The following is a 25,229-nucleotide window of genomic DNA, read 5'->3' as shown; positions in this document are numbered from 1 at the left end:
ACCATCGGATCCTTAGGGAGGCATATGGATATGTTCCATCTATTACAACAATAAAACCACAATTGATTTGAGATTCTGCAGCTGAATATAATAAGTATGCCATGTCTGAACAATCTATCCATGGTATTGAGTTGTCCTTGCAATACTAACCATACATGCAATTGAACTCTTGGTGGCACGAGATTTCTCTAAGTGAGGCGCCCTTGAAAAATTCTAGGGTCCACATCCTTTAAATTCTGGTTGACTTGCAAGATAAAGTTAGAAACAGAGAATATCGCATACTTATGAAACGACCACACTCTCCCATCTCTCGTGCTTTCCCTCAGCTCGATTCGATTCACGTCTAGGTATAGATTCCCAAGGACAAGGAGTTCATCTTCCCGGATAAAAAAGTTTTTTTCTCCACTTCAAGTGCCAGCTCCATTGTCCTTCTTGTGTACATGGCATGTTTTTTTATGATAGCATTGATATTGTTATTTTTCCTCTTAAAGTACACGTCCATTCTAGTACTACCATATTATGCTTCACTATTATATTAATTATAATAGTTATATAGTATATTGTAAAAATAAATTATATAATTAAAATTTATTTCAAAAAATGAATTTCAAGAAAATATTATTAAAATTTGAAATTGTCAGCCCTATTTTCCTTTTCTTATCTAATAAAATATTTGTATGTATCCTAATATAAATATGATAACAAAATTGATAATATGCATAAAATTCAATTGAAATATATAAAATTAAAATAAAAAGATACATGAAAAAATAATGTTAATTACTGAAAAAATGTAAAAATAGTAGTGGTCCAAAAGCATTAATTCGTGGTATTGAAGGAAGATAGTTGGGGGTGAATTGGAATATAAGATTGGGCTAATTATAAATCGTTATAATAGATCGTAATGATGAAGGCAAACAGTATCAAGTTACCATAAATCATCAACTAAGAGGCCTGCTTTAGCTTTTATACCACGATATCATGACTTCCACCATCATTGTCCCAAATTTTGTATTTGAAAAATAACCATAAAAGTGAATAACCATACAGTACTTCAAATTTTCGAGTAGAATATCATAATTTTAACTTCCGTTTGGTAGACTCTCTCCCACATGAATTACGAAATTTATTTAATAATGCAAAGCTCATAGCATGAATGTCTGAAATGAATGATTTTGTATGAAGCTTTTGCATAAGAAAAAAATTGGCATTTACAATCGAGAGGGGTTCAGAGTTAATAACTATAATCAGTGCAAACAGAAAATGGAAGGGGCGAAATAAATATTTAATAATTAAATATAATTTTAACAATATATTCATATTGTTAAATAACACTAGCTAGCGTATGAGGCGGAATATTAGTATATGACAATTTAAATAGCTATAAATAAAATATAAACATGCATTGCATATAAATATAACTCATCGAAAAATTATACTCCTCATTACTTGAATATAAATTAAATGATTGGATAAATTATTTTTGTTATGATTAGTAGGTTTTGAAAAATGTCCAAATACATATCCTCACTCGTTACATTAAAAGAAATTAAGAATTTTATAGTTATGAAGAAGTCATGTTTTGAATCATGATGAGGTTCGTAAAAGAAATAATAAGCGAGAGAAACACCTTCAAATAAAAAATCCAAAATTGCTGTAAATATTATACAATTAGTTGATCTTGGAAGATGTTTGAATACATTTTTATTATAAATCTTCATTATTCCTTCCGTCCCACATTAGGAGTCACACTTTTGTTTCTGCATTCATTTTATAAAAATGATACTAATAAATAGTTAAAATGGAAAAATGGTAAAGTAAGATAGAGAATAATATAGAGAATTTAAGAAGTGTATAATAAAATTAGTTTCTAAATAGTTTATAGGCTGTATATATAAGTTATTAGATCTTATAAGCTTCCCAAAAATAAGTTTTTAATCGCAATTTATTTTTTCATATTCTCGTAACAACGATTGTAATCAACTCAGAAGCATTCAGATCGGAATAAATTTCCCGTCAATGAAATCCCTTTCATTTTTAAGTACGAAACGAAAATTAATGAAATATGTCTTGAATTGAAATTTAAATGAGAATAACTGATACAATAAATTGGCATTCGAAATGTTAAAAAAAGAATAAGATGAGTTACATAATTGGTGAGTTAGGGGTGTTCAATTCTTCTGGCCTTTTTAAATCTTAGTAATGTTTGTAAATATAGTAATTCCAATTTATTAAATACTTATTTAATAAGCTTGTTACTTTCAATGTGGAATAATTAACTCCTAATTAATCCCATGAGTTCTCTCATAGCTCATTTAATTAGCTCGCAATTTTGCGCGACTTTAATCCATTATTTCTCACTCACCGGGAATCGGATATGAGAAAATGAATATATCACGGTCATCTACTCCGAACTTAGATCGCGCTATATCATTTAATTTTAAAAAATTAAATGTCTCATTGGAAATATTATTGATCAAAGTCCTTTGACCGGGCAACGATTCCAACAAACCAAAATCATAAAAATTCTAAATAAATCAATAAATATTGACGGTTTGCATTCAACAAGATCCATTTTCTCTTTAACATGTTTGAATGAAACATGAGAATTCATCCCAAAAGTTTAGTCTGTTAGGAGAAAGAGCTCATTTAGTTTATATACCCTACACCAGTTGTTTTCACAACCGATATGAGAATTGGGTCTGTAACATTCGACCCTCCTTTAAGGGCCAACGTCTCTGTGAACTCATCCCAAAAGACTAGCCTATTAGGAGAAAGAGCTCATTTCGTCTATATACCTCACACCGGTTGTTTTCACAACCGATATGAGAATTGAGTCCGTAACATTCGATTCTCCTTTAAGGGCCACCACTCCGAGTTCTCGTTGGTCATAGCCACGTTGGTCATGGCAGATTCTTTTGCCCGGCCACCACTCCAAGTCGGCCCCAAACGTACTCGCTAGTCAGGGCGAGTTCGTTGTCTGGCCATCACTCCAAGCCGTTTGCGCTCTCAATGAAAGCATCAATTGATACAGACCAAACAAGAGACCTCATCCCAAAACACTAGTTTGTTAAGAGATAAATCTCATTTAATCTATATACACCACGCTAGTTGTTCTCATAACCGATGTGAAAAAAAATTGAGTCCGTAACAATGTCATTATCTTCGTAGTAAGTCGGAGTTGAACATGTCGCCGTTATCTCCATTGCATGCACAAAGGGAATGAAATATGCGCAACACTCAGCAAATAGTGAGATCAAATATTATCTCTCTTTTTATGTGTGGATTATGTGTGGAGTTAAGAGGAGAAAGAAATCAATTAGTAAATTCATTTTACATTAAAACTTTATTATTTTAAATGTTTTATTTTTGGAAGATAGGAAAATATAAAAATACCTCAAAGGAAATATAATAGGTCCCATTAATACTTAATACTATAATTTATGCAAATATAGTTATGTGGCTCATTCCACAAGAATGACATTCGTAAAGAATATATCCAACCACACATTTCTCTTTAGTATATATATCAATCACCACGGCATGAATTAAGACGCGTGACGTGAGTTTTCTTATTGTTATATATTTTATGACTTTATGTGCATTATGCGGCACACAAATTGAATGATTAAAATATATTTTCACTAAAGATTAAAAAAATCACCATACTTGTATTTCTAATCTCACCCAATAAAAGACAGAATTGTGAAAATATTTTATGACTACATTCTCCAAACCAAACGTAGAAGTAAAAATGGTTAAGATTAATTAAGGAAGTTTGTTGTTTGGTGCTATAGCCACTACCAAGTGTATGGAGCAATCATAAAGTTGCATTGCATACATATATTATAAAACCACCAAGATAAAAAGCTTTATGCATGAGGCATGTGGATGCCACACGCACATATGTAAAAAATTCAACCACTTGAAGAAAAAGACACATCGATCATTATCATTATATGCAAGCTAGTGTGAAATGGGTTTGAAATATATATATTGATAACTGTGTAACGAAAGTTTACCAAATTATACGACCCCCTACACTTAGATAACTCATAAACTCTGTTTTATAAATTCATAATAATTAATTTTGGCGAGCAAAAAAAATACAGTACACTACAAAAAAAAAGCATTGGATAGTGACGGTGGCTGCTAGCTCAACAATTAGTGACGAAAAAAACGTCAGTCACGAAATAGTGACAGATTATTCCGTCACTAAGCGAAGCAGCCATGTATATTTTCTGTCATTTGGTGGGATTAATAGCTTTAGTGAAGGACAAATCCGTCACTAATATTTTTTATTGACAAGTTTTTTAAGGACGGATACCCAGACTTACTGTGTCACTAAAAAACTTGTCAATAAAAAATATTAGTGACGGATTTGTCCGTCACTAAAGTTATTAATCCTACCAAATGACAGAAAATATAGATGGTTGCTTCGCTTACTGACGGAATAATTTGTCACTATTTCGTGACTGACGCTTTTTCCGTCACTAATTTTTGAGCTAGCAGCCGCCGTCACTACTTTCCGTCACTATCTAGCGGTTTTTTTGTAGTGGTATGATCGTATATTGCAAAAAAAACTTACCTTTTTAAGCACAAAATAGACACAATTGTTTGCATTCAGAAATTTTGAAAAATAACTAGTAGTAGTATAATTAATCAAGATGCAAAAGAAAGCGATTATAAGTTGAAAACAACCATCATTAAACCCAACAAAAGTTTAATTAAGAATGAAATAAGGTAAAGTAGTCAATATAATTATATGTTATAATGATCTCTCTCTGAGTGTGATTAACTACAGCTTCTGTTGGAATATTCTTAAAAGATATGTTTCGTAGGCTAGATAATTCATTCAGGGATGAAATTCTATGAACAAAAATGTCATTTTTGAACATTTTTGTTCATAGAATTTCATCTTTAGATAAGTTATCTATACTACGAAACATGTGCTTAAGCTTGATAAAATAAGTTAGTTGTTGTTTTTCGTCCCTAGATAAGTTATTTATCCTACTAAATATGCGCTTAAGGTTGATAAAAACAAGTTAGTTGCTGCTTAATAAGAAATTTTTACCTAATGTTTTTGTGATCCTTGTATTAATTATTGATAAACGTTGGCGCACCACTTACCATGTGCTAAGAATGTCGACATTTTAATTTAAATTTGTTGTAGTAATACAATATTCAACATGAGCCTTATATTATTTAAACATATTTTGTAAAACTTATTAATTTCTCCACCACTAATTATAAGTGGCTTAAATTTATTTTTTTAATATGAACTAATTCTTGATTAATCAAACAGGTTATTGAAGTAAGTAGTATTGTAGACTTGTATACTTGAAAAATGGGATTGAAGTTGCTTTGTATGTAGATATTTTGCTAATTAATGAGAATAAAGTATTTTTTTCGTATAGTAGTCTCTATTTTTGTTCTCAATTCAAGCTATTAAGCATATCGATTTATTGCCCACACAATATTTAAGGTGTGACAAAGAATATGTCAATAGTTTGAGGTGGAATTGTTGTGATGCAGTGAATGTTGAATATGTCAAAGAGAATATTGTACGAACTGCTATAACTCAAAATCTTAAAGCATGCATTGGAATTAAGTTTATCTGCTTTGTTGTTTTACCTAGCTATATGTAATCTAGGTAAGTAAATACTAGTATATGAATTGCATAAATTAAATTTAAATGGAGTATCATTCAATGATATGTTGGCAGTTGAATTTATAACGTAGAAGAAATGTGTCAAGAATTTATAAATTATCAAAGTATTTCGATGATTGACCTTAATTATAAGATAGGGAGAAAATTGTGACCAGAAGCATGCTTTCTCTCATGGCTTGGTGCCCCTTTCAAGAGGTTTGACAAGAAAATATGGATCTCCATGTTCTATGTTGTCTCGTGGACGATTTGGGACATCCGGAATAAAATAATTTTTCAAGACTTCACACCAAACTGAGAGTTCGAAAAGAAAAGACTTTTTGTGGCGACTTGGCACATGGGTGAGGGGTAGGATTCCCTTTTTCCCCTACACAAATGGCAGAAAACATGAACGATGTTAGAGGCTGGCGAGGCTTTGAAAGTAAAAGGAACTAGATGGAAGAAGGCATTTGAGGTGTGCTCTTTTATGGTTTTGTTGCTTTGTCTTTCTTTCTTTAATTTACTCCGGTGCCTACTTTCTGTTGTGGGTGTCGTGGTCTTGGTTGAGCTAGTGGTGTGGCTTTTTATTGAGGGATGGCTCATGGTCGGGTTGCTGCTGACTTGTAGTGTTTCTTTGCTTAGCTTATGGTTTTTTGTTTCAGTGGCATGTATGTGGGGGGTTTTGCATTGTTTTTTGTTGTCTTTTTTTGCTTCGTTCGTTTGTTTGTTATCGACTGTTTTACTCGCTACGTCTTCAGCTTGAGCATTTCTCTTGTATCAAAAAAAGGGAGAAAGTTGTGAGTTCAATAAAGATAATAACACTCTCCGTTCCCAAGATATAGAATCTTTGAGAATGACATAGCAATGATTTATTTAGAATTTTGATGTGATATTGAGAAATAGACGAGTTTAAGCAGTATTTGAGAGAACTTGAGGAAGGCGACTGGCGAAATGGTGGCAATGGCTAGATGAATGAGAACAAGAGCATCCCTATCCATGCTCTTAGGCAAGAGCTTGGAAGTGGGCCCGGACCCACTTTTATTCATTTTTTACTCCATGCTCATCCCAAGAGCACAACACCCACCCATGCTCTTCCGCAAGGACATGTTCAAGGGTCCCACCATTCTATTATTCAATTTAAGTAAAAACATTTCCATAATATTAAAATGCATTAAAAATACCATGAATACTATTACAAATTACAAAAAATTTTAAAAAGTACATAATTAAAATCCTAAAAATTAAAAATTACAAAATTAAAGTCCTAAAAATTTGAGAACCTTGGATTTGAGGAGGGGCTGAGAATTCCGTATCCGGATGAGGGAATGGTGTTGCGTTGAACCATTCGTGGTTCCATCCGTGGAAGTCGGAGGAGTGATCGCCAGAGCTGAACATTTTTTTTGCAAGAGTGAAAAGATTGAGAATTGATGAGAGAATTTAGATGATAATTGTATAGTGTGGTGTGAAATTTTTTGTGTGGAAATGAGGGTATTTATAGATGAAAAATGTGAATTTTTGGGGGGGAAATGAAAAATAAAGTAAAAGTGGAGAGAAAATGGATATAAGTTATTGGGAAGTGGGAAACTATTTTTTTTATTTAAAAACGATTTTTTAAATTAAATTTGAATTTAAAAAAAATAGAAAAAGCCAACGGCATTGCCGTTGGCCAATAGGAGGCTGCCACGTCGACCTGCTCAGCGGCACGAACATGCTCTTAATATCGAGCAGCGTCATGCCGTCGGCGCTAGCACAGCGGCGGACACGAGTGTGTCGCGCCGTCGGCACGGATGCTGTCCACCCCATCGAGCAGCGATGGGGATGCTCTAAAAGAGACACATGATTGGAGCATGACAGTTTTACCTTTTAATAAATTAAAATAATAAATATAAAAAATTAATATGGCACATTCTAAGAACTCATGTGTATATAATATGGGTAGAGGTGGCAAATCGTGTGATTTATGTTGTTATTGGGTATCTAATAAATTAGACATAATACATGAATCCGGCTTGTTAAGAAAATTATAAATCTGAACAAGAACCTGACCTACTACCTTCGAACCCGAACACGACCCGCATACAACACAACCATACTAATGTCGCGATATAATATGAATTGGCACGACACGATAACAACACAATAACAACCCGAACCTGATATTACATCATTAAAACCTAATATTACACGATTAAATCTGATTTCCTCTTGAACCTGATTTACAAGAACCTAGAGAATAAAACTAATGCATTTTTTAAAGAATACAAATAATTAAAGCAATTAAGTAGTTATTTTTTAACAGATTACCCAAATCTAAACTGAACCCAACCTAAAAGTATCTAGTTCCTAACAAGCCAACCTGATAAGGACAGAAACCCAATAAAGTTTGACTTAAACTCATTAATTCCGTGTGTTTGTGTCGGATTATCATACCGTGTCGAAAATTATCAGTCCTGCATGTGGGGCTCATATTTGGTATATCACTCCCTTCGTTAGCTATTTAAAAACACATTTTAACTTGACACAAGTTTTAAGAAATGTGGATCTCATTTTTATATAGTAATCTGATTACTTAAAAAAAATTAATTTAATGGCAGACCGCCCTAAATGATAAAATGTGACTTGATGGATGGAGGGTGTATTACAATTTATCCTAGAATTGAATACAATAAAAGTGATAGAGCGTGATAATTCACACTAGTTATCAAGATATGGGAAGAAAAGCACCTTTATTGCACTAGTTGGTTAGCACTCATTATAGTCTCTTACATCATGCTTTTTCTCCAACAATATAACAATATAAATTCTTTAAGAAGGCCCATTGTTACACTTAAAATGTTCGTCAACAATACATCATTTTAAATTTAATTTATGCAAAGGATGGATTTTTACGATGTTACTATACTGATAATGAAGAGCACCTATCTTAGTAAGGTATTTACCTTACAATTAAAAGGTACAGTGTTCAAGGACGAAGGGATAATGGGGCCTGGGGGCCAGGGGCCCCTCAACGATTCTGAAAAATCACAGGGATATTTAAGTAATTTCATAATTATTAATTTTAATTAATAAAAAATATCAATTATTTTCTATTTTCTTTCGTTCATTATTTTCTATTAATAAGAAATTCTAAATCATTTTGAGTTTATCTTTGTGTTGCATCTTATGAGGAAACTCTTGGGAATTACACATGATCTCTCTCAAGTTCTACAAAAGAAGGATCAAGACATTGTTAATGTTATTGTTGGGTCCCCGGTGGTGTGCACCCTAACTCTACATTAGTATAATATTGTCCGCTTTGGGCAAATCCCTCACGGTTTTGCTCTTGGGGTACTCCCCAAAAGTCCTCACACTAATGGAGTTGGGTAGCCCATATATATGCTTGCAACTCTTGTCCATTCTCCGATGTGGGATACGGTTTGCTTCACCACAATCCTCCCCTCAAACCAAGACCACTAGACCAAGACCAGGATCTCACACAGGTCACAGGCCCAACCCAAGGCCACCGGACCAAGATCACACACAGGTCACCTCAGGTCTTGGTCGAGCTCACACACCACAACGGAGAACTTGCAAGCGCAACCCACCGAACCCCGAGCCACATAGGCCCAGCCCCTGAACCAGGGCTCTGATACCACTGTTGGGTTCCCGGTGGTGCACACCCGAACTCCACATTAGTATGATATTGTCCGCTTTGGGCAGAGCCCTCACGGTTTTGCTCTTGGGGTACTCTCCAAAAGGCCTCATACTAATGGAGTTGTGGTAGCTCACTCTTGTCCATTCTCCGATGTGGGATATGGTTTGCTTCACCACAATCCTCCCCACAAACCAAGACCACCAGACCAAGATGACACGCAGAATTGTGGTGAAGCAAACTATATCCCACATCGGAGAATGGACAAGAGTTGCAAGCATATAAATGGGCTACCCAACTCCATTAGTGTGAGGCCTTTTGGGGAGTACCCCAAGAGCAAAACCGTGAGGGCTTTGCCCAAAGCGGACAATATCATACTAATGTGGAGTTCGGGTGCACACCACCGGGGACCCAACAGTGGTATCAGAGCCCTGGTTCAGGGGCTGGGCCTGTGTGGCTCGGGGTTCGGTGGGTTGTGCTTGCAAGTTCTCCGATGTGGTGTGTGAGCTCGACCAAGACCTGAGGTAAGCTGTGTGACCTGTGTGTGATCTTGGTCCGGTGGCCTTGGGTTTGGCCTGTGACCTGTGTGAGATCCTGGTCTTGGTCTAGTGGTCTTGGTTTGAGGGGAGGATTGTGGTGAAGCAAACCATATCCCACATCGGAGAATGGACAAGAGTTGCAAGCATATAAATGGGCTACCCCAACTCCATTAGTGTGAGGCCTTTTGGGGAGTACCCCAAGAGCAAAACCGTGAGGGCTTTGCCCAAAGCGGATAATATCATACTAATATGGAGTTTGGGTGTGCACCACCGATACCCAACAGTGGTATCAGAGCCCTGGTTCAGGGACTGGGCCTGTGTGGCTCGGGGTTCGGTGGGTTGCGCTTGCAAGTTCTCCGATGTGGTGTGTGAGCTCAACCAAGACCAGGGGTGACCTGTGTGTGATCTTGGTCTCGTAGTCTTGGTTTGAGGGGAGGATTGTGGTGAAGCAAACCATATCCCACATCGGAGAATGGACAAGAGTTGCAAGCATATAAATGGGCTACCCTAACTCCATTAGTATGAGGCCTTTTGGGAGTACCCCAAGAGCAAAACCGTGAGGGCTTTGCCCAAAGCGGACAATATCATACTAATGTGGAGTTCGGGTGTACACCACCGGGAACCTAACAGCTATGAATCTTGTCAAAGTAGCAAAAACACGTTTACAAGTAATGAGGGAAAAGGTTGGGAGGTTTTACTTACTGAAGTTACAAAGTTTTGTAGAACAAATGAGATTGATGTGCTTGATATGGAAGATGATTGTGTAGTTAGAGGAAGAGGAATGCGTAAAATTGAGAAAATAAAAAATCTCCACCATTATCGAGTTGAGTTGTTTTGTTCAGTCATTGATATGCAAGCTCAAGAGTTGAATCACTGTTTTAATGAAGTCAACACAGATTTACTTCTGTGTATGACATGTTTTGATCCTAGAGACTCATTTTCTGCATTTGATTCTGAGAAGCTGCTTCGCCTTGCCAAGTATTATCCATCTGAATTTTCTGAAGTTACTTTGTATGAGCTTGAAAGTCAGCTTGATAACTTTATTTTTGATGTGCGCACAGATGAAAGGTTTTCAAAAGTATCGGGAATTGCAGGTCTTGCTCAGAATATGGTTTCTACAAGGAAACATGAGAATTTTCCGTTGGTTTATTTGTTAATTAAATTGTCATTGCTCTTACCCGTTGCCACTGCTTCAGTAGAAAGAGTTTTTTCAGCAATGAAGCTCGTTAAGACTTCTCTACGGAATCGTATGAGAGACCGGCTATTGAATGATTGCTTAGTTCCTTATATTGAGAATGATGTGTTTGTTAATGTAACTAATGAAGCTATTATGTAGCGGTTTCAGAAGATGAAAAGTAGAAGAGGAGTGTTATAATATCATTGTATGGAACTATGTGTTTACAACATTATATTTATATTATGTAATATTATTTATGTTTTATTTTATTATTTGAATTTTTTATTTGGACCCCCAACCGTAAAATTCTGGCTTCGTCGCTGACAGTGTTACTCTACTCTTGCTCATGTAGTGTAGATGTTGCTCGAATATATGCTAGTCCATATACAGAAAAAATTAATAAAAAGGTATATATTGATGAATGAAATACTTCAATAACTATTAAAGTTACTAAAGATATTGAAATCGATCACATAATGTACAATTTCTGTCCAGGAAAAAAACATTAATCTTTGTTATTAATTACTATTATTATTAATATACATAAAACTACTCCTCATGTACAAATATAAAATAATTATAAATTACAAAGTAGAGTAGTGTACTCATATACTACATCTTGCAGTAAAGAAAATTGCGAGTTAACCAATAAAAATTAGGTAAGTGTAGCTGAAGGAAAGTGGTGGGAATCATACGTGCTCCATATAAGCAAATGGTTGCATTTAATTTATGGAGTATTTTTTGTCTTTATTCCCGATGTATAACTGGTGGAATTCCACCTCTTTGATATAATTAACCTGGTGAAAGAATTCCTTTTATTACACTGAATTAAATTTGATTCAATTGAAAAAAATTTATTTTGAGAAAGATTACAATTTTAGATATGTGAAATTGTTTTCTTACCACTCGATTCGATCTAGTTCTTCCGAAAACACGGGGAGTATATAATAATAATTTGATGTACTCATGATTAATCACTTTCTTTTAAGGTAATACAACTATGATTTTATGTTTAATTAAATAAATTAAATTTAGAATTTTCTTACATTATATGTGGGTGTGGTTAGCAATCAAATTGTAGTTCTAGTTTTTACCATGCATTATATATTCGGGAAAATGATAATAAATAATTAAAGTGAATAGAAAGTAAAGTAATAAAGAGAATAATATAGAACAGAGTCTCTTCCACATTATTCTCTCTTTTACTTTAATACATTTACACTTTAACTATTTATTGTCATTTTTTTAAATCAAGTGTGAAAAAAGAAATGGGTTAATCATAACGGGACAGAGGGAGTACTTATTTGTAAATAAAACATGACTAAAATAATTACTGCATACTAGCTAGTAGCTCACACACACACACGTCGGAGATATATCATATATGCATGCCTGTATATATATTGATTCAACTTCTCTGTGAAATACAAATATTAGAGAGTGATAAATGACGTGAATTGATTAAAATAGTAAGGAGAAAAAAAAAGTGTGTAGAAACGTGTATATAAAGGCCGTAGTGGTGGCTTTAGCCTTTATGTGTTCATAGTTAACAAACTCATAGCAAAACCAAATACTGCTTCAACTGAGAAAAACTCATCACCTTAATTCGTGGGAAACAATAGGAGAGATAGAGAGGTGAGAAGGCATATCTACTTCATTTTTTTAACTCCAACTTTGATCCCAATTAGTATTTTTTTTCAAACCTATTTTGCATTATATCTTCAGTCTTACTTATATTTCCCTCTCTTGCTAGGTGATCTGCATCATTCAGATACCTAATTTAATCGTCTCAGCAAATTCAACCGACTGCTACAACTGTGAGTACATAATTATTTTATTAATGTATAATGAAATTTAGTTTATTTTCTAGAAATAGTATGAAGTATAGATGGTAATTTATTAATGAATTCATAAAAAAATTGAATTCATAACCTAGCTATTTAATAAAATCAAAGACCTAGCTTATGGAATCATGATATTAATTATAGATGTGGTGAATATAATTGATTCGGCTACTAATGGAGGATGAGTAATTTCTCACGGTAGCCCATCTTCACAACACTCTCTTTCTCCATGCACACACAAGGAATTATTTGAGTACACGTAGGCAAGAGAAATTTTCCTAGGCTAGTCCATTTCATAAAAGGAGCATGCAATATATATATATATAAAATTAATTAGCTTTTAATTACTAGAGTATATGAGTGTGTATATCACCACTCAAAAGTACTACCAATATATGCATGAGTCGTCGAAGATAAAATAAAGGAGCAAGATTCTTTATTTTTGAGGCACACTTTAGTCTTTAATTATGTGATCAAAATTGATTGATTTTTCATTTGATTGGCTGTGTTGTGCATTCACTACTTCTCTCATTTTCAATGTCTTAATTAACTCTTACTAGCTGCATAATTTTAACTACATTTTAAATTTGATCAATATATAAATTAACTAAACCATATACTATAATAGTACTCCTATAAATTCATAAATCTAGTGATGTCTCTATATGTATGATCATGATTGAACACTAGCAGTTGGAAGAAGTGGAGATGGCTGATCAGAATGCTGATGTGTCTCCGGCCGGAAAGTGGAAGTTCCCGGTGTTTGTCTTCTTCCAAGATGCTAGGTTTCCTTTTATTTTCACTCACTCTCTTCATATATACTTATTAAGTAGTAGTAATATATATGCATATAGCATAATTTATTATGTTAATTTGTTTGGGAGTGTAGGAATGTTTTCAAGAGGGATGAGCTAGGATTGGAGATACTGCGCATCGCCTTCCCGGCCGCCCTAGCACTGGCAGCCGATCCCATTGCATCTCTCATCGACACGGCCTTCATAGGCCACCTAGGTCCCGTGGAAATCGCAGCTGTTGGAGTGTCCATTGCCATCTTCAACCAAGCCTCTAAAGTGGCCATATTCCCACTTGTCAGCATCACCACCTCGTTCGTTGCTCAGGAAGATACCATCAGCAGAATCACCGATGAGCAGCAAGGCCACCTCGACTTGGAGAAGGCACCCGATGCCAAATCCAAGCCTCATGATGCTTTATCAGCAGAGCCCAAGTCCAAGCCTGATGATGCTGTTTTGGCAGAAGCCAAGTCCAAGCCAGAGAATAGCAAGCGCCGCCACATCCCCTCAGCATCCACAGCTCTGATTCTTGGTGTAGTGCTGGGCCTCATCCAGACCACATTCCTTGTCTTCCTAGCAAAACCCCTGTTGGGCTTGATGGGCGTGAAAACGGTTAGTTAGTTAGTTAGTTAGTTAGTTAGTTAGTACTATTAATCATACAAAGTTAAAGATGAATGATTTGTTGTGTGGAACAAATAGGGATCTCCAATGCTGGCCCCTGCAGAGAGGTACCTAACCATAAGGTCACTTGGGGCTCCAGCAGTTCTCTTGTCTCTAGCCATGCAAGGCATCTTTCGCGGATTTAAGGATACGAAAACTCCTCTTTATGCTATTGGTAATCATTCATTTCTCTATTTGTTTTGGTGGATATATTATCATGTCTTAATTAACTCTTCCTCTTCTTTACTGTCAACAGTTGTAGGTGATCTAACAAACATAATCTTGGACCCCATTTTCATATTCATGTGTCGTTGGGGCGTCTCCGGTGCTGCCATTGCTCATGTCCTTTCACAGTCAGTTTCACTCACTCTGCACTAACTAGGACGAGTCTTGTTTTTTTTCTAACAAGAAAACATTTTTCTTATTTATATTTGGTCAGGTACTTGATCACTCTGATTCTGTTTTTCAAGCTATCTACACAGATTATGTTGTTAACTCCAACTCTCAAAAATCTGCAGCTGAAAAAATTCCTCAAGAATGGCAAGAACTACTCCCCATATATTCCTTATTGTGAAAAGGCGCCTTTTAACAGCAGCTCATCCCCCTGCAGGTTCCCTCTTGCTTACAAGAGTGATAGCTGTGACTATCTGTGTGACTTTGGCTGCCTCACTGGCTGCACGGTTCGGCCCCACTCCCATGGCTGCATTCCAGATATGCCTGCAGGTCTGGCTCACTTCTTCACTTCTTGCTGACGGCTTGGCAGTTGCTGGACAGGTTTCTTACTTAGACTGATCAAACGAATCCTCCCGTTTCAAAGGATTTGGAATTAACAGTATATAATGATTTTTAGGCAATCCTTGCTTGTGCATTTGCTGAGAAAGACTATCAGAAAGCAACAGCTGCTGCAACTCGAGTGCTGCAGGTAACTTTTTTTCACTATACGAATCTCAAAGTAACGACACACCAATACACTATGGTTTTTGCAGATGGGATTCGTGCTTGGGCTCGGCCTTGCTGTGTTCGTTGGAATGGGGCTGCAGTTCGGATCAGGAATATTCTCCAAGGACAAAAGTGTTATTCATATGATCGCCATAGGCATCCCGGTAACTCAAACCTTCCTAATCTAATACTACTAGTGTTATAGCTTCGGATTCTGACTGCTGTTATATCCATCAGTTTGTGGCAGCTACACAACCTATAAACTCGCTAGCATTCGTTTTCGATGGTGTCAATTTTGGAGCGTCCGACTTTGCATACTCTGCGTACTCCATGGTAACACTAACCGCCTAAGATCAAGATCAGCAACTTTTTATTGCATTATACTCTTTCTTTTATCAATTTGCCAGGTGCTTGTATCGATAGTAAGCATCGGATCATTGTTTCTTCTGTCGAAAACTAACGGTTACATCGGGATCTGGTTTGCTTTGACCATCTACATGGGACTAAGAACATTTGCTGGGTTTTGGAGGTGAAAAATCTCTGTTTTTCAGCATGAATATCATAAAATTTTCTTTTTTCTTGACTGATAACCAAAAATTGAATCCAGGATGGGAACAGGAACAGGACCCTGGCGCTTTCTCAAGGGGAGATCTTCATCATAGAAAATATGAACCTTATAATGGAATAATACTAATAAAATGTCTTTGTTCCTTCACCTGTTTTTTTCATTGTTTTTTCAAGGCAGTATTTTCTTCATACAACAAACTCGTCTTATCGTGTGTAACAGTTTCATCCTTGTATTTAATGATTTTGTAATACTAGGAGATAAGTAAAAGGAAAGAACTTTAACCAATATTCTAGAAGAAGCCAAGACAAAAAAACTTTATTGTTTTATCCGAAATAAACAGGACTTCGCCTTAGATAGAGAGGGACTGATATTTCAACACGATATTAAATTTGGGACCCCACAAATCGCCATCAAAGATAATGTAATCAACATCAATTGATCCCCACCACCCACCATACCACTCTCCCAAAATTCCAACACATTAAAATTAGTGCACATTACGTCCCTCTCCACTTCTAACCTTACTAATCCTATGCAACCAATCACAATCAATACATGTGGCATCCATTCACACTCCTTTGTCGCAAAACAATTAAAAACAAGATACTTCCTCTTCGGCACAGAATTTAAGAAAGGAATGTTGAGTTTGTTGAATAAATAAAGAGAATAAAGTAGAAAGTGAATAAAGTAAGAGAGAGAAAATAATTACTATATATGGAAATGACTCAACTATAAAGAAACTTCCCAAAATGAAAAAAATGACTCAACTATAAAAAAAAACGAAAGGAGTACATAACATTCATGAACTAATCATATTTTGCTTCAAGTAAGCATGATACATTGGAAATATAATATTCGGATTTAGCAGAACACAAGGACACAGGTGCCCAAATTGGGCTGGTTTTCTTTAGTACAGCCCCCAAGATAACAAATGAAAGCTCAGGTAGTAATAATCAATAAATGAGGTGAGTTTTTAGTACATCTTTTTGTATAAGAAAAAAAAATATCAGTTTACCAATAAGAACTCCGGAAGCTCATCGTTGCTGTTGCTGTTGCTACCTTCGACTTGCACCTTTTTTCGCGAGCCAAAAAAGAGCACAAAAATTTTTATATACTTCCTACCATTTTCTTGTCTAAGTGAGAGAGAATTCATCGTCTGTTCAGCTAGACTACGAGCTGATCAAGTCGCATTTGATCAAGCCAAGCCCCTAAAACAGTGTGATCGACGGAGTCAGTTAGAGGATTTGGTTTCAAACACTCACCGGATGGTGCAGCACCAGAACTTGGGGCTGCGGCCTTGTCCATCATCTCAGGTGGTGATTCTTTGACAAGAGATTGCACCCACGATAAGTCGGCTTCTTCGCCATCAGCTCTGCAATCAAACGAGGATGATCTTTTCAGACCACCTTCATGGTCTGCGCCAACAGACCAATCTACTTTCCCGTTGGCCGGTCCCCTCTTGGCCCATGCACTTGTGGGAGATCCCACAACAGGGGCACGGTTGGACCCAAGTTCCCGGGAGCTGAGGCTGCGCATCTGCTGCTGCTGCTGCCTCTCAAGCTGAGCAAAAGCTGAGAGACGGGCATTCATGGGGGACACTGGCTCCAAGCTTCTTGGTGACATCCTTGGAGATGACACACCAAAAGAAGCTTGCAACAAAGGATGTTCAACATTTCTTGGAGAAAAAACATTAGTATTTATGGGTGATAAAATGTTTTGCTGCGGTGGGAACTGATTAAGAGCAGCTGATTTATGTGAAGGAGAAAAAACGCCAAAGCCCGCTGCCTGGTCAGTAAGTCTTGGATATGATGCAATCTCAGCAGAAAAAAGCTCTTCAAGATTGGAAGCAGTCAACATTGTCTGGTACCGGTCAGAACCCAGCCTAGCAGAATTGCCTTGTTGTGAAAAGCAAGCCATGTCATTTAAAATGAGTTGCTGGGAATCATAATCCTGCAACATGTTCAGATCCTCGGATGGAATATCGCGAGCACTTAGGGAAGATCTCAGTCGACTGGATTGTAGATTGCTGCCAGGTAGATTGAGAGTGGGGACATTCTGTTGAGTCCAAGCCCCAGAAGATGGATGAGACATTCCATTTGCAGTAGGCGACATGGTTTGATTGAATGCAGAAGGAGACAGGCAAAAGGCTTAAGGCTGCAGCCATGTCCATGAAGCTTGATGCAGAAGCCACAGATCTTGGAGAAGGCACACCAGATCCAGTAGAGACGTAGAGAGGGCGAAGCTCTTCCTGGGTGTGAGCAAAAAAGTACACCTGCCTGGCACAGCCTGTGCCATCTTTGCACAGCTTTGTCTGATACTGAGCAGGGTGCAACCAGCATTCAAACACACCATGACCATACTCACACATATCCCCACGCCTACATGCGCCCTTTCGGAGATCAGGGCAAGGGACACAGCTGTAGTGGTACTTCCGCGGGTCTCTTCTGCGAGCATTTTCTCCAGGGTGTACAAAAGGAAATTCAGCCCAATCATGAGAATATGCCCTTGAACACGGCCTGACCTTGAATGAGAACATGCAGAATTCATCAGTTGAGTAGATACTATTTCTTATGTCCGGTAGAGATGGATCCACAGGATATTGTTTCTTCTCTGACACAGAATTAACAGCAGGATCAACAAACTTAGGAGCTGTGGGAGAAGATACAGAATCAGAGAGCGAACACATGGACCTACTTTCTGGTGATGATGACAGTACAGGGGAAGATGCATTTGAACCAGATATGGTGACCCGTAAATTGCACTCACCAACAGACCCATCAGAAATGTTGTTCATGAGCAAGTCCTCAAGAGCAGCTTTAGCTCCAGGAAGTTTTGGAGGAACTACAATCACGTCAACTGGGCGCAGGGCACAGGCATCCTCAATATTGGGATCAGCACCAGCAGATAACAGCAACTTTACAACATCAAATGCGCGGACAGAACCTCCAAAAGCTGCACAATGTAGCGCAGTCCACTTGTTGCCACCACATGATTTATTTAAATCAACTTCAGGCAAAGCCACTAGTAGCTTCAAGACATCAACACTACCATAAGTAGCGGCTACCATCAACGGAGTTCTTTCTTCCAGGCTGATTTGCTTTGAACCTTTCTTGCGAACATATCAAAGTCCAGCCTCGTCAACCACAGACAGATCCACCTCTATCAATCTCTTGAAAGATTCAATATCATTGTTGGCGGCAAATTCAAGCAAACTGGAAAGGGAACCCTCAGTCTCCACAGATAAGTTGTTCAAATCCTTCATTTGGGCTGTGCAAGAATTGGAATTTGATTTCTCAAGCCCAGTGCACATGCTTCTATCAACTGCAAGACAGCCAATATCATTAACGATATGAAAAGGTTTTGGCATCAAACTGTTCACAATTTTACCATGAACTTATCAGAAGATCAGTAAAAATGAAATAAGGATCAACAAAACCCACAAGAGCAGCTAGCATGACGTTCAGCACAAATCATTATATACCACAAAGGGAAAACGAACAAAATACCCTATCCACAAAGTAGACCATGATACAATTATCTTTACAAAATTGAAGGACAACCAATTTCATATCTCTGTTCGTCCAATTATATGTCTGTAATGCTCCAACTAGTCAGAGTTACAGAAGCAACCAAATATACAGTATAGTAGGACAACTAGAGCAACTACCTTTAACGCAACTTCAGACAGAAGATCCAAAGACTTCGATTCATATGGAGTATGATACTATCTTTAATAAAAAGTGGAGAATAAGACAATCAAGGGAAATCCATAAAGCAGCAAGAAGTACATATTAAGCTAGCCACCCAACTGTTATGCCACATAGTAAATACTATAGTAGTCGGGAATAGAATCTACTTTTGCAATATATTCAGAAAAACGAATAATTCTTGTATGTTCAAAAATGATAGCTATACCTAGTGAAAAACGAATCTTTATCCCCGAATAAACATTACAGAAATCAGATACATATACCTGCATCCATGATTACTATCCACATAAACCTCACGCGATTGCAAGTATCCATACAGAAGATAATGACTACAAATCATGTAGCAATATACTCATAATAATAACCTAAAATACAAATATTTGGTTCAATAACTAAGTTATAGCGAATCAAGTCCAAAAACTCATGAATAATATGGGGTTTTTTCTTTTTTTTTCTAGAATAGAACTTAGATTCCGTGTTTGTACTGAACTTTTTTTTTGTTCCGGGTTTGGGAGAGACGCATGACCCTCATGCGTCTCCTTTTAATGAAACGTGCGTCTTTTATAGAGACGCATGAGGGACATGCGTCGTTAAATTTTTATTTTTTTTTTCTTTATTTTTTTGAAAGACGCATAATCGTCATGCGTCACAGGCAAAGACGCAAAGACGCATAAGCATCATGTGTCTTTCATTTTTTATTTTTATTTTTATTTTATTTTACTATTAAAAATAAATAAAATAAAATAAAATAAAATAAATAAAATAAAAATAAATAAAAAAATGAAAGACGCATGACCCTCATGACGTTTATGCGTCTTTCAAAAAAAATAATGAAAAAAAATTAAAAATTTAACGACGCATGTCCCTCATGCGTCTCTATTAAAGAGACATCTCCGTCATGCGTTTCATTAAAAGGAGACGCATGAGGGTCATGTGTCTCTAACAAAGACGGAATAAAAAAAAAATCCAATACACCCGAGGAATGTTAAGTGTGTTCTAGAACAAAAGAAGAAAAAACCCAATAATATGATTTCAATTCGACAACAAACAAAACTGCTGATAAAACTAACAAGATCTCACTTCAACGATGCGCAGATCAGTTACGAGAATGAAGTCAAAGACTACTGAAGTCCAGTAGCCAAACATTTTAAGAAATAAGACAAATTATAATCAACTCACCTACGATCGCAAAAAACCAGAGCTTCCACCGAAGATCTGCAAATAGATCATGTCACACGCTCATAAATCGATCTAACGATCCAAACGAATCAACAAGCAGAAACAACTGAAAAAATCTGAAGCGAAAAAGGCGATCTTCATCGCACAGAACAACTAGATAAACAAAATCGGAGGAGAAAGAGGAGGTTTCATGAATGAATACATACGGTGGGTGTATATATGTGTATTGAATTTGGAGTGGAGAGAAGAAAAATCGAGAGATAGCGAAATGAAGTGAAAGCTTTGTATGTTCTGCGCGGTGTAGAGAGAGAGAGAGAGAGTGTGTGGGGGTTGGGAGCGATTTTGAAATTGAAATGAAGATGAAAGTCAGATGCAGATGCGAATGCAAATGAAATTACTTTGAAATGCACGCGAAATTATGTGGAAATTGGAGTAAGTCTGGGAGTGGGACCCATATGGAGAAAGATAAAAGAGGTTTTGGACGGTGTGTGACGTGTTCTGCTTCGGTCTATTTCCACTTTCTATTTATACCATTTTCTAATATTATGATTAAAATATAAAGAGTCAATTAAGACTCTTTTTTGGGCATACAATTTAAATTTGATTTAAGATTGCTAAGGCCATCCACAACGCTGTTCCTATATCGTTCCTATACCGTTCCTTAAACCACTATTTGAGGGCTCCACTGTACTTTTTTACTTCATTCCTTAACTAAGGAATGGAACCTGCAACCCTCCGTTCCTTAACCGTTCCTTAAATTACTATTCATTCAATTTCATTTTTTTTTATTTCCAACCCAATTCAATTTAAATAAACACACTTTAAAAAACAAACATACTTTATTAAAAAACACACAACATTAAAAAAAATTACAACTTAAACGTAAAAAAATAAAAAGCACACAATTAAAATCCTAAAAAAATAAAAGTACACAATTTTAATAATTTCATCCGCCAAAATTTGCCCAAATGTGCTCAATTAGATCATGTTGGAGTTGGGTGTGGGCACTAGAGTCGCGTGTCCTTGCACGAATAGATAACCGTTCTTGTATAGACGGATGCGCTCCACTTCGAGGCGGACTACTTGCGGTTCAGCTTCCGGGGGATTCGTCGTCGAACCAATTTCCCGCCTCGGGTCCTTCGTCTTGGACAATCATGTTGTGCAAGATTATGCACGTATACATGATGTCGACCATGTTTTCCATGAACCACGTACGAGCCGGGGCTTTGATGATGTTGAAGCGCGCTTGGAGAACCCCGAACGCCCTCTCCACATCCTTGCGAGCAGCCTCCTGCTTTTGCGCAAAAAGAGTCTGCTTTGGGTTCGCAGACCCACTGCACGTCTTCACGAAGGTAGGCCACTTCGGGTAGATGCCATCGGCGAGATAGTACCCCATTTTATAAAGCCGGTTGTTGGCGACGAAGTTGATGGCCGGCGCTTTACCATCCAAAACTTCGGTCAATAGGTCGGACTGGTGGAGCACGTTTACGTCGTTGTTCGACCCAGGGACCCCGAAGTACGCGTGCCAGATCCAAAGGCGGTAGTCGGCAACGGCCTCAAGTATAACGGTTGGGTGGGTGCCATTGTGGCCGCTCGTGTAGGACCCCTTCCACGCCACCGGGCAATTCTTCCATTGCCAGTGCATGCAATCGACGCTGCCGAGCATCCCGGGGAATCCGTGCACTGTTTCGTGAAGGTTGAGCAGGAACTGACAATCGGTCGTGCTTGGCCTTCGGAGAAATTCGTCGGTGAAGGCTGCCCGGACGCCTTGGCAGAATTTGAGCAAGCACATTCGCCCAGTGCTGTCTCCGATGTGGAGGTATTCGTCGAACATGTCGGCCGTTTGTTCAGTCGCAAGCTGGCGGATTGCTGCAGTACATTTCTGCAGCGTCGTGTGGCTCGGACGGCCGACCGCGTCGAACCCTTCCTGGAAGAACTCTTCCCGGGCTGCCAAAGTATTCGCGATGTGGAGAAATAACGGTTTCCCCATGCGGAAACGGCGACGGAAGTACGTATCTCCCCAAACCGGGTTATCGCAGAAGTAGTCGCGTACTAACCTTGCGGCGGCTTCCTCCCGGTTACGATGGAACCGCAACGGCACAGCGTTGCGGGTGCCCTAAGAATACTCATCAAATAAATTTAATAAATAATTACTATGATTAGACGAGACTTCACCTGTCTTCTTTTCATTTTATTAAAATATTTTAAGTTTTCATATTCAATGGAAAGGGATGTCTTTGACTTTTAATCCCCTTCTTTTTCAATTTATACATTATTATTTAAAATAAAAATTGGAGTTATTTAAAATCAAATGCATCATTGTCGACTGTGATTACACTCTTTGAAAATAGAGAAAATGTACTTTTATGAGAAAATATTGAAAAGTAACAAAGATAATAGTATTATTTCGGATTTGAAGTAAAATATGATTCTTACAGATTTCATTCACCTTTTTATGGGATTTTGCTTAAAAATAACGTATTGATAGGATAATATAATTAGTTGGATTATCTGCATCCAATTAATGGGGCAGCTTTACAGTTTGGATGAGTTTTTTATGATTAAATGTAAAGACTTAATTAGTTCAAGTGGAAGTAAAGAAAAGATGAGCAATTTGAGAAAGATAGTGATTAGTGGTGGCGACATGCTCGAGAGAGTGTCCACTATTTGTGGACAGCCCCAATAGCATTGCCTCATTTTTATCTACAGTCTCAGTTTATTTATCCGTGTCTACAAAAAAAAAATTATCCGCAACTATAAGATGGACACTTTCAATAGTCCTAAAATTTTTAGTCACTTATTATTTTATTTTATTTCGTCTATATTAAATCAATTAAAATTATCGGAATATAAATAATTAGAAAACGAGGTAATTGGGACCGAATATTCATTGTATTGGAAACGGTAAAATTATACAACGAACATTTTAAAACAATACAAATAAAAAAACCGCCACCGTATACTCGGTGGCGGAATCGGATTCATCCTCCTCTTCTCCGCCGCCTCCCCCGCTACCGCCGGCCGCCCCAGTACAATCCTCATCAAACAAGCCTAGCCGGCGCTGGATCTCCCCTATGAGTTTCCAGTATATACCCGTGATGATCGGGTCGGTTGCGGTCTCGCCGAAACGGCAGTTGTCCTGCAGTTGTTTCAACAACTGCACATCTAGGTTCTCCCTCAAGACCTCGTGGGGACCAGGGGCCATGGGTTGCGGTATAGGGGCGAGCTGCGGGATGCGCGATCCCGACGCGGCCGACGATAGGCGGGAGGAACTTCCAGCCACTCTAGCGCTTCGGATAGAGGTCTGTTGTCCCGGAGGGCGTGGGCGCCTAGAGTGTGTAGCGAGGGCTCTTCGGTTTACTCGTCGTTGAGGTCGAATGATTGCAAGCCGTTGCCGCTGTTGTAGTCCCCGGTTATGTTATGTCTAGTACGCTTCACCTCAGGAGCTCCTGCCCGCTCTTGCGCACAGATGGCCCGGAATTTCGGACAGTGCTCGAGAACAAGATACTCCTCCCACATGGTGAACTTCGGCCAGCCTTCCGTGTTGAATTGGGCCATAGACAACGCCTTCACGTCGGCTTCGCTTCGGCCACTCTCAGCACTGAGCAGGTTGTTCTCGTATATGGAGCTGAACCGCTTGGTGGCATGCAGAATCCTAGACCACTTTTTGCGGAGCTGTTCCCCGCCTCGAGGTTTGAACTCGTTGTATGCCAACAGGACGCGCTTCCAAAAGCTCTCCTCGATCTGATCGGTGCCCACTATGGGGTCCGATGTAACGGCATCCCACGCCCGCGCCACAACAATGGACTCCGCTTTGGTGTAGTGCGTGGCTCGTCCACCGCCGGCTGCTGCCGCCGCTGCCCTCACCACCACCGCCGCTGCCGCTGCCGCCTCTTCCGCCGCCCCGCCGCCACTGCTTCCACCCGCCCCATCGAACCCGCCGACTCTCATCAGAACGGGCGTATCCACGTGTGCTGCCGGCGTTTCCGGTACGCCCGGACTGAGCAGACCCATCATCGTCTCTCCATTGCGTCTCGATCTGCATCGGTGAAAGGAGATTGGCTGGATTGGAAAGGGGTCTCCGACCGCGGATGGTTAACCGCGTCGAGGTTGGGTCTATAATCTCCAAATGCCGACCGACTCAAATTCCTCTGAAAAGGTTGGGGCGTAGGACCAACCTCCACGGCTGAGATGGAGGAGGAGTTGGACTCGATCCCCAAGGAGGGGGAGTTTGACTCCAACCCGAAGGCTGGGAAGGATAGCCGACATATCCCGACGGCTGGGAAGGATAGCCGTCATATCCCGATTCGTCATTGCCGGGTGATTCGTTGTCTCCACCGTGCATTTTTAGAGAGTGAAAGTGTAGAGAGTGAATGAATTGAGATTGTTTGAAAATGGTGTAAAATGGGTGGTGGTGGAGTGGTATTTATAGTAGAATTTTTGAAAAAAAATATATTAATGGGGGCTGCCGGCGCGCCTATAGGCGCGGCGATCGGGGACCGGCGCGTCCTCGCACATAATTCGCCGGAGTGCCGTCTGCCCCG

The 25,229-nt window shown here is 38.4% G+C and overlaps 1 protein-coding gene and 1 pseudogene across 3 annotated transcripts; one reads left to right on the top strand and one right to left on the bottom strand.

Annotated features, from left to right (window-relative positions):
• The first annotated feature begins 12,461 nt into the window (after positions 1-12,461).
• Positions 12,462-16,049, top strand: LOC121809766 (protein DETOXIFICATION 43-like). 3 transcript variants are annotated; one of them, XM_042210559.1, is made up of 13 exons: positions 12,462-12,629; positions 12,748-12,811; positions 13,532-13,623; positions 13,728-14,241; positions 14,329-14,464; positions 14,546-14,642; positions 14,729-14,829; positions 14,900-15,063; positions 15,140-15,211; positions 15,276-15,392; positions 15,466-15,561; positions 15,636-15,757; positions 15,836-16,049. In XM_042210559.1, the coding sequence occupies exons 3-13, from the start codon at positions 13,547-13,549 to the stop codon at positions 15,888-15,890; spliced, it is 1,551 nt and encodes a 516-aa protein (XP_042066493.1). In that variant the 5' UTR covers positions 12,462-12,629; positions 12,748-12,811; positions 13,532-13,546; the 3' UTR covers positions 15,891-16,049. The 3 variants fall into 3 exon arrangements, 2 of the variants coding, with proteins under 2 accessions (XP_042066493.1, XP_042066494.1); XM_042210560.1 differs by having other exon boundaries at positions 13,529-13,623; XR_006052301.1 differs by having other exon boundaries at positions 12,463-12,629; positions 15,652-15,757; positions 15,836-15,943.
• Positions 16,050-16,594: 545 nt separating this feature from the next.
• On the bottom strand, positions 16,595-21,046 carry LOC121808473 (annotated as a pseudogene).
• Between the last annotated feature and the right edge of the window lie 4,183 nt (positions 21,047-25,229).

This window comes from Salvia splendens, chromosome 6 (genome assembly GCF_004379255.2).
Source record: "Salvia splendens isolate huo1 chromosome 6, SspV2, whole genome shotgun sequence".
Classification (NCBI taxonomy): Eukaryota; Viridiplantae; Streptophyta; class Magnoliopsida; order Lamiales; family Lamiaceae; genus Salvia; species Salvia splendens.
This window is presented reverse-complemented; position numbering and strand designations above follow the sequence as displayed.

Excerpts from the sequence above, each read along its gene's own strand:
- LOC121809766 (XM_042210559.1), top strand. The coding sequence starts at position 13,547 with ATGGCTGATCAGAATGCTGATGTGTCTCCGGCCGGAAAGTGGAAGTTC. Across the intron at positions 14,465-14,545 it reads AACTCCTCTTTATGCTATTG|TTGTAGGTGATCTAACAAAC; the intron begins GTAATCATTCAT and ends TACTGTCAACAG. Across the intron at positions 15,758-15,835 it reads ACATTTGCTGGGTTTTGGAG|GATGGGAACAGGAACAGGAC; the intron begins GTGAAAAATCTC and ends AATTGAATCCAG.